Source organism: Anomaloglossus baeobatrachus, chromosome 3 (genome assembly GCF_048569485.1).
Source record: "Anomaloglossus baeobatrachus isolate aAnoBae1 chromosome 3, aAnoBae1.hap1, whole genome shotgun sequence".
Classification (NCBI taxonomy): domain Eukaryota; kingdom Metazoa; phylum Chordata; class Amphibia; order Anura; family Aromobatidae; genus Anomaloglossus; species Anomaloglossus baeobatrachus.
The window spans coordinates 33142094-33155598 of NC_134355.1; the positions used below are offsets into that span (position 1 = coordinate 33142094).

The 13505-nt window shown below is 51.8% G+C and overlaps 1 protein-coding gene across 4 annotated transcripts in view; it reads left to right on the forward strand.

Annotated features, from left to right (window-relative positions):
* Positions 1-1099: 1099 nt before the first annotated feature.
* EPRS1 (glutamyl-prolyl-tRNA synthetase 1) overlaps positions 1100-13505 on the forward strand; it is a 263373-nt gene continuing 250967 nt past the window's right edge. For all 4 annotated transcript variants that reach the window (XM_075339114.1, XM_075339116.1, XM_075339115.1 and 1 more), the window contains exon 1: positions 1100-1220. In XM_075339114.1, coding sequence (XP_075195229.1) covers positions 1175-1220 — 46 coding nt within the window. In that variant the 5' untranslated portion in view covers positions 1100-1174. The remainder of the gene's footprint in view (positions 1221-13505) is intronic.

The window sequence follows — 13505 nt, forward strand, 5'->3', positions numbered from 1 at the left end:
CAGACAGAGAGAGACATAGAAAGACAGAGACAAACAGATAGAGACAGACAACGAGATAGACAGAGAGAGACAGAGAGACAGACAGAGAGACGGACAGAGAGAGACAGACAGAGAGACAGAGACAGACAGACAGACAGAGAGAGAGACAGACATAGACAGACAGAGAGACAGACAGAGAGAGACATACATAGAAAGACAGAGACAAACAGACAGAGACAGACAACGAGATAGACAGAGAGAGACGGACAGAGAGACGGACAGAGAGAAAGAGAGAGAGACAGACACAGACATAAAGAGACAGAGAGAGACATAGAAAGACAGAGAGAAACAGACAGAGACATAGAGAGACAGACAGAGATAGACAGAGAGAGGCGGACAGGGAGAGAGACAGACAGAGAGGGATGATAGAGAGAGAGGGAGTGGGAGAGAGACGGAAAGACAGTTATCCCGGGCAACGTTGGCTACTACAGCTAATATATATTATTATTATGTTATTTTTTTTATTTTTTTTAAAGCTTTTTTAAATATGGTAAGAACAGATTTGCAATGTCTCTTTCTGACACATGAACTTTTTATTTTTCTATTAATGTAGCTTATTTTATTTTTTGCGTGTGGCGAGCTGTAGTTTTTAATGGTTCCATTGTGGAATATAATAAAACATATTTGTCGCATTTTTTTTGGAGGGGGAGGGGGAAGTCAGCCACTGAATCTCAAAAATGTTATAAAAAATGTCATTTGCAACTCGAAATGATAGTAACAATAACAGAAGGAAATAAATCAAGCTCCATTGAAGGAAAAATATATAAAAAGTTGTTTTATTTGTTTTTTTGTTTTTACAAAGTTTGGTTGAAAAATGGTTGCTATGGGGAACACAAAACGGTCTAGGGCCATAGCAACCAATGAAATTGCAGCTTTAATTTTCTAAAGGGCGTCTGAAAAATAGAAGCTGGAATCTGATTGGATGCCCAGAGCTGGCACGCTTTTACGTGCAATATCCCGAATCAAAGATGGCGACTGTTAAATTTTTGCCCATAAGAAAAATGGCGGCGCCGGAAGTGGGCCGGCGGAGGGCTGCGCTGAGCATGTGAGCGGCGGAAGCGCCTTCTCTCTTTCTCATTCAGTCGGCAGCTTCGTGGCAGCTCCTGGGCTCAAGATCGGGAGTGGGGAAGAAAGCATGGCGCTCAGCCTGACCGTGTGCAGCGGCCCGAGCCCTCCACTGGGTGAGGACAGCAGTCACCTCCCGCCCTTGTATCACCATTATTCTACTGTATGACATATGGAACTACAAGTCCCAGCGTGCACTGTCATTATCTCTGTGACGTGACTTGCTGGGACTTGTAGTTCGGCGGCAGTGGGCGGGGCGTATGATTTTGGCCATTCTTAATAGCTGTCACCTGTCACAGTATGGAGTGCTGGGATTTGTAGTCCTGCTGCCTGGATGCCGGCTGTCACCTCATCATGAGATTGATGCATGGTGGGGAACTACAAATCCCATCCTGCTTTCATGATTCTGAAAGTACACCTACACTACTGCACTACAACTGATGTAGGACCACAGGTCCCAGCATGCTCCGCCATCTTTTCTGAATAATGGCGATTATATATGATTTCTGTTGCTTTACTGTAAGATGGCGTCAAACGTTAGTGAGGAGCAGCAGGGTCTGGTCTGTGCTCCCCCCGCAGAGCCACACGGGGGGCGTCCAGTGCTGCGCGGAGACTGCGACCGGTCACTGCCCTCCAAAACCAGGCTGCGTGTGCCATGTGCTGTGTGACGGGTTAGTAATAAATGGCCATGTAAAAGGCAATGTAATATATGTGTGGCCAGTGTAGTATTATATGATGGCGTAACGTGCGATATGGCAGTGTATTTTGCGTTGTACAATATGGCGGTGTAACGTGCGATGTGGAGGTATATGGCTGTGAAAAGTGCAATGTGACTGTATAACGTGTGATGTGGAGATATATGGAGGTGTAACTATGGTGGCGTAACGTGCGATGCGGCGGTATGTGGTGGCGTATCGTGTGTTATGGGATGTAACATGCGTTGTAGTGGTATAATTTGCGTTATGGCGGTGTAACGGGTGTTGTGATGGTATATGGTGGTGTAACGAGCAACATTGCGGTGTAATGAGCGATGTGGTATATGGTGGTGTAATGAGCGATGTGGTATATGGCGGTGTAATGAGCGATGTGGTATATGGCGGTGTAATGAGCGATGTGGTATATGGCGGTGTAATGAGCGATGTGGTATATGGCGGTGTAATGAGCGATGTGGTATATGGCGGTGTAATGAGCGATGTGGTATATGGCGGTGTAATGAGCGATGTGGTATATGGCGGTGTAATGAGCGATGTGGCGGTAATTGGAGGTATAATGTTGGATATGGGGGTATATGGTGTTGTAACGTGTTGTGGCGGTATATGGCGGTGTGATGTGTGTTGTGGCGGTATATGGCTGTGTGATGTGTGTTGTGGCGGTATATGGCTGTGTGATGTGTGTTGTGGCGGTATATGGCTGTGTGATGTGTGTTGTGGCGGTATATGGCTGTGTGATGTGTGTTGTGGCGGTATATGGCTGTGTGATGTGTGTTGTGGCGGTATATGGCTGTGTGATGTGTGTTGTGGCGGTATATGGCTGTGTGATGTGCGTTGTGGCGGTATATGGCTGTGTGATGTGCGTTGTGGCGGTATATGGCTGTGTGATGTGCGTTGTGGCGGTATATGGCTGTGTGATGTGTGTTGTGGCGGTATATGGCTGTGTGATGTGTGTTGTGGCGGTATATGGCTGTGTGATGTGCGTTGTGGCGGTATATGGCTGTGTGATGTGTGTTGTGGCGGTATATGGCTGTGTGATGTGTGTTGTGGCGGTATATGGCTGTGTGATGTGTGTTGTGGCGGTATATGGCTGTGTGATGTGTGTTGTGGTGGTATATGGCTGTGTGATGTGCGTTGTGGTGGTATATGGCTGTGTGATGTGTGTTGTGGCGGTATATGGCTGTGTGATGTGTGTTGTGGCGGTATATGGCTGTGTGATGTGCGTTGTGGTGGTGTAATGTTAGTTATGGCGGTGTAACGTGTTGTGGTGGTATATGGCGTTGTTTGATATAAAGGTGTGATTTGAGTTGTGTTGGTATATGGCGGTGTAACGTGCGTTATGGAGGTATATGGCCGTGTAATGTGTGTTATGGCGGTTTAACGTGCAGTGTGGCTGCATATGGCGGTGTAATTTGTGTTGTGTGATATGACCGTGTAATGTGTGTTGTGGCGGTATATGGCGGTGTAGCGTGCGATGTGGCAGTATAAGGAGGTGTAACGTGCGTTGCGGCAGTACATGGCGGTTTTACGTGTGATATAGCGATGTAATTTGTGTTGGTATGTGGCGGTGTAATACCCGTCAGTCTCGGAGCTGATCTTTTCAGCCGCTCCCTGTGCACAGTGTGATGTGCCGCCTCCACTGTCTTATGTCCCCTTACATGAGGTTGCATCATGTGTCCGCTCTGATTCTCACATCCCATTATTAGCAGCCTCCTCCTTGCGCCACGACTGTCGTGAATTTCTACAAGTTATATTATTCATCTGGTGTATTTCTGGTAGTATTTGTGGCTTTCAGGGTGCAGTCCCCCCCCAGCCCTAGGGTCAGTCCCAGAGCCGGGACACCACCGCTCCGCACACTGTAATGACCCATGTTGGGTTCTGAAGCCCATACACTTCAATAAGGGCAAATATGCGGCACCTGACAGTGTGCACACAGCTGTGCGGGGGGGGGGGGGGGGGGGTCAGCGACAGAAAAGTCCAGCACACCCCTGTAACCCCTTCCCACTGGGCTGAGATTGCTGCTGTTAACCCCTTGGATACAGCTTAAGTTGCACGCTTTAAGTCCTAAAATAGCAAATAAAACCCATTAAACTGTAACACTTTTTCCCCCAATAAACATATATAAATAAAAATATAAACAAGTCAAATCTATCTGAATAGAAAAGTATTTATTTACCTTATCACAAAATCAGCGTAAATCAGGAAAAAAATCAAAATGCCAAAATTACTATTTTATTGGTTGCACTTACTAAACGGCAGAAAAAAATGACCAAAACAATGTATACTAAAATGGTATCAATTAAAACTATCCACCTTATGAAAAAAACAACCCCCCCACGCTGCTCCATCAACTAAACAATAAAAGCAAAAAAAATTAATGGTTTCATTTAAAACGGCAACTCATCCCATAAAATATAAGCGCTTATACCATGAAAGATTAAAAAAAAAAAGTTATGGCTCTTTGAAAAAGGGGTGAAAAAAATGAAAATTGGCCATGTCAGAAAGAGGTTAATAGATAAGTTTTTTTGTGGGTGATAGCCCTGTGTACAGGATCCACAAGACAATGTGCAGATACCCTATTGTCTCTTCTGCTTGCACAGGTGCGGTGACTGTCAGTTTCTTCCTGTGTGCGCCCTTTTATCCTATTATATTTCTGGGCATTGTGTTTTATTTTTATTAGCAGTGACCCTCCCATCATAGTGATCTGCCTCCTGAGCTTCTGTCAGCAGTGACGCTCCCATCATAGTGATCTGCCTCCTGAGCTTCTGTCAGCAGTGACCCTCCCATCATAGTGATCTGCCTCCTGAGCTTCTGTCAGCAGTGACCCTCCCATCATAGTGATCTGCCTCCTGAGCTTCTGTCAGCAGTGACCCTCCCATCATAGTGATCTGCCTCCTGAGCTTCTGTCAGCAGTGACCCTCCCATCATAGTGATCTGCCTCCTGAGCTTCTGTCAGCAGTGACCCTCCCATCATAGTGATCTGCCTCCTGAGCTTCTGTCAGCAGTGATCCTCCCATCATAGTGATCTGCCTCCTGAGCTTCTGTCAGCAGTGACTCTCCCATCATAGTGATCTGCCTCCTGAGCTTCTGTCAGCAGTGACCCTCCCATCATAGTGATCTGCCTCCTGAGCTTCTGTCAGCAGTGACCCTCCCATCATAGTGATCTGCCTCCTGAGCTTCTGTCAGCAGTGACCCTCCCATCATAGTGATCTGCCTCCTGAGCTTCTGTCAGCAGTGACCCTCCCATCATAGTGATCTGCCTCCTGAGCTTCTGTCAGCAGTGACGCTCCCATCATAGTGATCTGCCTCCTGAGCTTCTGTCAGCAGTGACCCTCCCATCATAGTGATCTGCCTCCTGAGCTTCTGTCAGCAGTGACCCTCCCATCATAGTGATCTGCCTCCTGAGCTTCTGTCAGCAGTGACCCTCCCATCATAGTGATCTGCCTCCTGAGCTTCTGTCAGCAGTGACCCTCCCATCATAGTGATCTGCCTCCTGAGCTTCTGTCAGCAGTGACCCTCCCATCATAGTGATCTGCCTCCTGAGCTTCTGTCAGCAGTGATCCTCCCATCATAGTGATCTGCCTCCTGAGCTTCTGTCAGCAGTGACTCTCCCATCATAGTGATCTGCCTCCTGAGCTTCTGTCAGCAGTGACCCTCCCATCATAGTGATCTGCCTCCTGAGCTTCTGTCAGCAGTGACCCTCCCATCATAGTGATCTGCCTCCTGAGCTTCTGTCAGCAGTGATCCTCCCATCATAGTGATCTGCCTCCTGAGCTTCTGTCAGCAGTGACCCTCCCATCATCGTGATCTCCCTCCTGAGCTTCTGTCAGCAGTGCCCCTCCCATTATAGTGATATACATCCTGAGCTTCTGTCAGCAGTGATCCTCCCATCATAGTGATCTACATCCTGAGCTTCTGTAAGCAGTGACCCTCCCATCATAGTGATCTGCCTCCTGAGCTTCTGTCAGCAGTGACCCTCCCATCATAGTGATCTGCCTCCTGAGCTTCTGTCAGCAGTGACCCTCCCATCATAGTGATCTGCCTCCTGAGCTTCTGTCAGCAGTGGCCCTCCCATCATAGTGATCTGCCTCCTGAGCTTCTGTCAGCAGTGACCCTCCCATCATAGTGATCTGCCTCCTGAGCTTCTGTCAGCAGTGACCCTCTCATCATAGTGATCTGCCTCCTGACCTTCTGTCAGCAGTGACTCTCCCATCATAGTGATCTGCCTCCTGAGCTTCTGTCAGCAGTGACTCTCCCATCATAGTGATCTGCCTCCTGAGCTTCTGTCAGCAGTGACTCTCCCATCATAGTGATCTGCCTCCTGAGCTTCTGTCAGCAGTGACTCTCCCATCATAGTGATCTGCCTCCTGAGCTTCTGTCAGCAGTGACTCTCCCATCATAGTGATCTGCCTCCTGAGCTTCTGTCAGCAGTGACTCTCCCATCATAGTGATCTGCCTCCTGAGCTTCTGTCAGCAGTGACCCTCCCATCATAGTGATCTGCCTCCTGAGCTTCTGTCAGCAGTGACCCTCCCATCATAGTGATCTGCCTCCTGAGCTTCTGTCAGCAGTGACCCTCCCATCATAGTGATCTGCCTCCTGAGCTTCTGTCAGCAGTGGCCCTCCCATCATAGTGATCTACATCCTGAGCTTCTGTCAGCAGTGACCCTCCCATCATAGTGATCTGCCTCCTGAGCTTCTGTCAGCAGTGATCCTCCCATCATAGTGATCTGCCTCCTGAGCTTCTGTCAGCAGTGCCCCTCCCATCATAGTGATCTGCCTCCTGAGCTTCTGTCAGCAGTGACCCTCCCATCATAGTGATCTGCCTCCTGAGCTTCTGTCAGCAGTGACCCTCTCATCATAGTGATCTGCCTCCTGACCTTCTGTCAGCAGTGACTCTCCCATCATAGTGATCTGCCTCCTGAGCTTCTGTCAGCAGTGACTCTCCCATCATAGTGATCTGCCTCCTGAGCTTCTGTCAGCAGTGACTCTCCCATCATAGTGATCTGCCTCCTGAGCTTCTGTCAGCAGTGACCCTCCCATCATAGTGATCTGCCTCCTGAGCTTCTGTCAGCAGTGACCCTCCCATCATAGTGATCTGCCTCCTGAACTTCTGTCAGCAGTCACCCCCCCATCATAGTGATCTGCCTCCTGAGCTTCTGTCAGCAGTGACCCTCCCATCATAGTGATCTGCCTCCTGAGCTTCTGTCAGCAGTGACCCTCCCATCATAGTGATCTGCCTCCTGAGCTTCTGTCAGCAGTGACCCTCCCATCATAGTGATCTGCCTCCTGAGCGTCTGTCAGCAGTGACCCTCCCATCATAGTGATCTGCCTCCTGAGCTTCTGTCAGCAGTGACCCTCCCATGATAGTGATCTACATCCTGAGCTTCTGTCAGCAGTGCCCCTCCCATCATAGTGATCTGCCTCCTGAGCTTCTGTCAGCAGTGCCCCTCCCATCATAGTGATCTGCCTCCTGAGCTTCTGTCAGCAGTGGCCCTCCCATCATAGTGATCTGCCTCCTGAGCTTCTGTCAGCAGTGACCCTCCCATCATAGTGATCTACATCCTGAGCTTCTGTCAGCAGTGACCCTCCTTCCATCATAGTGATCTGCCTCCTGAGCTTCTGTCAGCAGTGACGCTCCCATCATAGTGATCTGCCTCCTGAGCTTCTGTCAGCAGTGACCCTCCCATCATAGTGATCTGCCTCCTGAGCTTCTGTCAGCAGTGGCCCTCCCATCATAGTGATCTGCCTCCTGAGCTTCTGTCAGCAGTGACCCTCCCATCATAGTGATCTACATCCTGAGCTTCTGTCAGCAGTGACCCTCCCATCAGTGATCTGCCTCCTGAGCTTCTGTCAGCAGTGCCCCTCCCATCATAGTGATCTCCCTCCTGAGCTTCTGTCAGCAGTGACGCTCCCATCATAGTGATCTGCCTCCTGAGCTTCTGTCAGCAGTGACCCTCCCATCATAGTGATCTGCCTCCTGAGCTTCTGTCAGCAGTGACCCTCCCATCATAGTGATCTGCCTCCTGAGCTTGTCAGCAGTGACCCTCCCATCATAGTGATCTGCCTCCTGAGCTTCTGTCAGCAGTGACCCTCCCATCATAGTGATCTGCCTCCTGAGCATCTGTCAGCAGTGACCCTCCCATCATAGTGATCTGCCTCCTGAGCTTCTGTCAGCAGTGACCCTCCCATCATAGTGATCTACATCCTGAGCTTCTGTCAGCAGTGCCCCTCCCATCATAGTGATCTGCCTCCTGAGCTTCTGTCAGCAGTGCCCCTCCCATCATAGTGATCTGCCTCCTGAGCTTCTGTCAGCAGTGGCCCTCCCATCATAGTGATCTGCCTCCTGAGCTTCTGTCAGCAGTGGCCCTCCCATCATAGTGATCTGCCTCCTGAGCTTCTGTCAGCAGTGACCCTCCCATCATAGTGATCTACATCCTGAGCGTCTGTCAGCAGTGACCCTCCCATCATAGTGATCTGCCTCCTGAGCTTCTGTCAACAGAGAGTGATAGAAGAAGGGTCTTAATTCCGCGCCAAGGACTCAATGGATCCAGGAAGAGATTAATGCTTCTTTAATAACATGCACAAGTCTACGCGTTTCTGGAGACACAGCTCCCTTCATCAGGACATTGGCAAGAGAACATCCAGGATGTTCTCTTGCCAATGTCCTGATGAAGGGAGCTGTGTCTCCAGAAACGCGTAGACTTGTGCATGTTATTAAAGAAGCATTAATCTCTTCCTGGATCCATTGAGTCCTTGGCGCGGAATTAAGACCCTTCTTCTATCACTCTCTGTTATCAGCCAACCTTGGGACTGCTGCCTGGACCTGGATCTTACATATGCCTGTATAGTGGTTGTGACTGGCACAACCATTATAGGTGAGTGTGTTTTTATTACATATCTTCCTCCCTTTTTGGGGTAAGACCCTATTGCACTTTTCTTTCCACAGTTTCTCATCTCCTGAGCTTCTGTCAGCAGTGATCCTCCCATCATAGTGATCTGCCTCCTGAGCTTCTGTCAGCAGTGACGCTCCCATCATAGTGATCTGCCTCCTGAGCTTCTGTCAGCAGTCACCCTCCTATCAAAGTCACCTCCTGTGAGGCAAATCCCGGGATATGAAGATTAATTATGACTCCAGTCATAATCCCTCATCACTCCCTGGCAGTGCCCCCTCCCTTCTTGTTCTCAGTGTTCCACTTACACCTCCATGGCCGTGTCCTGTGATATGGAAATTAGGTGGCTTGGGGACAATGGACACAGGATGACTCCCTGCCGTGACCCTGTAGTGGGGGCTGCTAGCTAGTTAGCAAGGCTATGGAAATAGCCAGACAGAACGACTCCAGTAAAAAATGGTTCATATCTCGCAAGCCATATTTCCGATAAATATGGCAACCATAAAAATGGTGTCTCCGCATGCGGACGATGCCGGCACACCCTTTTTATGGGAGCAGGACATTGGGAAATGCCCCAGGCGTGATATCAGCCAATGGGGAACTGGCAGACAGGTCATGAGTCCCCTCGTTCTGTAGCTAAATTCATAACTGTCACAATGAGAGCATTGGCGTCCGCCTACGACGCTCCCAGGCAAAGTTATGGCCCATATTCCATGTTGTGGATTGTCCATAACTCAAGCCAGGGGTGGAGCAGTGCTCCCTCTGAGGTCACTAAGGTAGGAGGGGACCTGGATTTGCCCAGGTTGATAACCCTACTTCGGCCATTTTCCAGTGTTCTTTTCGCTGGGGGCACGTGTAGGAAACATCTGTGGGAAGGATCCTAGAAACCTGGGTACAGCGCCCCCCTGTGGCCAGACGCAACAAGGTAACTGCTGGAACTGTGTATGCCTGTTTGTAACCCATGCTTTGATTGTAACTGTACTCTGACATATGTATATTCTGTAGATTCCCTATTGTATATATTGTAGTTTCTAGTGTGGCTTTAGGCTGATTAAATTATATAATTAATCTTGGGCTGCTCTGTTATCTCGATCTTGAATCCCACGTCTGTGTGTTCGGCTAATAGTTACCGTAAATCGGTTGGTGGCAGCGAGTTGTGCCAAGGATTATTGTGGGGAGGCCAGTGAGATTCGGGGAGATTTTATATATTCCGCCCGCGGAGGTCGGGGGAATATATACCCTACTCTCACCGGGGACCCTTCAATAATCGGCATAAGTAGTATAGCGGCCTCCTTGCTTATTGTCGGGCAATTCCATAATTGGCCTGACTATAAGAGGGGCGCTAGAGAGCGCGTCACGTGCTCTGTCTGTCGGTCGGGAGGTATAAAGGAGGGGTGACCCCCACTTGTTACCCCCCCGATTGTGACGTACTGGTAGCCAGCGCGGGGGATTTCTGAGTGACCCCCCCGGTGGTTTGTGACATATTGGTGGCATAGCGGTGGGATCGAGATAATAGTGTGTGTGAGTGTGAGACCCATACTCCCAGACACTAAAGACTGCCTGCAGCAGCTGTGGCTGCTGGGGTCTTCAGACTAGCTCAACACTAGAGTGTCAGAGTGCAGATACTGTAAGGTGTGTGGAGGCATCAGGTGTCAGTTCTGTGTCAGTGACCAAAAGTCTGCAAGAATGGCTGATGGCACCAGGAGCAGAGCTATGCAACTGGCCAATGCTAAGGCAGGAGCCGAAGAGAGGGAGGACGGTGCTGTGGGCAGTAATGAGGAGGTTGCCCACGAGTCCTCCAGGAGCTCGACGCCAGAAAACCGTTCTGCAGAGGACAGCGCACAAGCTGGCAATTATGGACAAGATGAGGAGCAGCTCACCCAAGGGTCCTCAACGAGCCAGATGCCAGCCCTCCGCTCTGCAATGGACAGTGAATCACCAGGCTCCGCAGCGGGCCGCAGATCACCACGTGCCATTCCACCGAGCCTGGGAGGCTCGGATAGCCTTCTTCAAATGGCTATGGCCCTTCTCCAGGCTGGAGACCAGGAGGGCTACAAGGGACTCCTGGCAGAGCGCAGGGCAGAGCGGCAAGCAGCGCGTGAGGCTGAGGCTGCGGAGCGGCAGGCAGCGCGTGAAGAGCGCCAGGCAGAGCGTGACTACCAGCTGCAGCTAGCTCAGCTCCGGCCCTCATCAGCCACACGTGACCTTCAAGACACCAAACTTCCAAAGGTCCGTGTTGAGGACTTCCCAGTGCTGGAGAAGGATGGAGACTTGGACTCTTTCTTGACTGCTTTTGAACGGACTTGCTTGCAGCACCATCTGAACAAGGACCAGTGGGCCAAATACCTGACCCCCCGTTTAAGGGGTAAGGCCCTGGATATCCTTGGGGACTTGCCTGCTGAGGCAGATCAGGGCTACGACACCATCAAGCGGGCCCTGATCCAACAGTACAACCTCACCCCGGAGTCCTACCGCAAGAAGTTCCGGAGCCTACAGAAGGGACCAAAGGACTCCTGGGCTGACCACAGGCGGGCACTTGCCCGAGCTGCCGACCACTGGACCCAAGGCCTGCAGCTTTCCACCGGACCGGAGATCCTGGACTTGTTCATCACGGAGCAACTCTTGTGGAACTGCCCTGAGGATCTCCGCCAGTTCATCCGAGACCAGAAGCCAAAGGGGTCCACGGCTACAGCTGCCCTTGCCGATGACTACACCAACAACCGGGCCCCTGAGGCCAGGAGAGCGGCCACCAGCAGCACCTGGAGAGGGGGTAAGATGAATTCTGCGACTGCCCCACCTGCCCCTAGACTGCAGGGGGTGTCCCCCTCAACTCCCCTCTCCAGGCCCGTGGCGGAACCAAGACGGTGCCACCAGTGCAACCTACCTGGACACTTCAAGGCCATGTGCCCTCAGCGTCCCAAGGCCCCGGCTCCGTCCCCGTCCCAAGGGCCGCCCAAGGTGTATTGTGTGGGTGGGGGTGGTGGTAGGTCCCTGGACAGCTTCCAACCTGTCACCGTCGGCCGGTCTGTGACCATGGGACTGCGAGACAGCGCCTCGGAGGTGACTCTGGTGCGGCCTGAGATGGTGTCCCCCCAAGACTTGATCCCTGGAAAAACCCTCGCTGTCTCCGGGATTGGAGGCATTGACCCGGCGCTGCCTGTTGCTGACATTTATGTGGACTGGGGCGCAGGGCGAGGGGTGAGGGAGGTGGGGGTAACTGATCGGATCCCCGCAAACGTGCTACTTGGGACAGATTTGGGGCAGATAACCTCCCAGTTTGGGCCCCAACCAAGGGCTGAACCTTCAGCCAGTACTGACATGCCTCCGGACAATGTTAATGTGTTATCTATGAATGATGTAAGGGAGGAGGGAGTGAACTCTGATATTTCTGCTTGCATAGACACCATAGACACACACACAGCTGCAGCTGTGACAGAGGAGGGGGTCAGAGAAAGGTGTGACAATGCCTCTACAAGTAATCAGCCTGTGAGCTGGGATCTGCTGCCCTCTGCAGGGATAAGCAGAGAGCAGGGTGCTGCAGGGGGAGGACCAGTGTGTGGGGTGGGGGCTACCACAGCAAATGTGGGGTCCCCAGAGATTTCACAGCGGGGTTCTGTTGCTGCAGGAGGGGAACAGGCAGGTGAGATTGGGGCCGGTCCAGGAGCGGAAGTGCTCCCAGGTAAGATCTCGGTGCATGGTTCCCCCACAACCGGGGTGTCAGGAAGCCAGGTAGGTCTGCCTGAACCGGCGACTTGGTCAGGAACGGAGGAGGAGCAGGCACGACCCACGGTCGCAGCGGCTGTGGCCGCTGTCACCCGCAGTGGGAGTGCTGGAAGCCAAGGGGCCTCCCGGAGGTCCGATAGCTCTTCCCCTTCTGACCAAGTGGCAGCCGAGTCAGGTGGAGGCCAGGACACAGGTCCCGGGGTACTGACCGAAGATGTGACAGTCTCGTCGATTCTGGCCACATCTAGTCAGGGGTTTCAGGCAGCGTTAGAAGCTGACGACAGCCTGAAAGCTCTTAAGGAGCAGGCGGCCCAGCCTCCCTCGGACTCGGACCCGGAGCGAGTGGTCTGGGACCAAGGACGGCTGTACCGGGCCACGGTCCAGCAGGGTTCACCGGAGGCGTGGCCCAGGGACCGACAGTTAGTGGTACCCTATCCGTTCCGGACGGAGTTGTTGCGGATCGCACATGAGATTCCGATGGCCGGACACCTAGGGATCGCTAAGACCAAGGCCAGGTTAAACCAGCATTTCTACTGGCCAAAAATGGGGGCCGATGTGGCTGCCTACTGCCGTTCGTGTGAAACCTGTCAGAGAGTGGGGAAGGCGGGGTCACACCCCAAAGCCCCACTGGTATCTCTGCCAATCATCGATGAGCCTTTCAGGAGGGTGGCTGTGGATCTGGTCGGCCCGCTGGCCATCCCCAGCAGCTCCGGGAAACGCTTCATACTGACGGTAGTGGACTATGCCCCCCGGTACCCAGAAGCAGTGGCCTTGTCGTCCATTCGGGCTGACAAGGTGGCCACCGCATTGCTGGAGATTTTCTCCCGAGTGGGTTTTCCCCAGGAAATGCTCACTGACCGGGGGACCCAATTCATGTCCCAGCTGATGGAGGCCCTCTGTAAGCAAGTCCAGGTGCGACATCTGGTGGCCAGCCCGTACCATCCACAGACTAATGGCCTGTGCGAGCGGTTTAATGGCACCTTAAAGCAGATGCTTAAGATGTTGGTCGACTCCCATGGGCGTGACTGGGAGCGGTATCTCCCACACCTGTTATTTGCTTACCGGGAGGTTCCACAG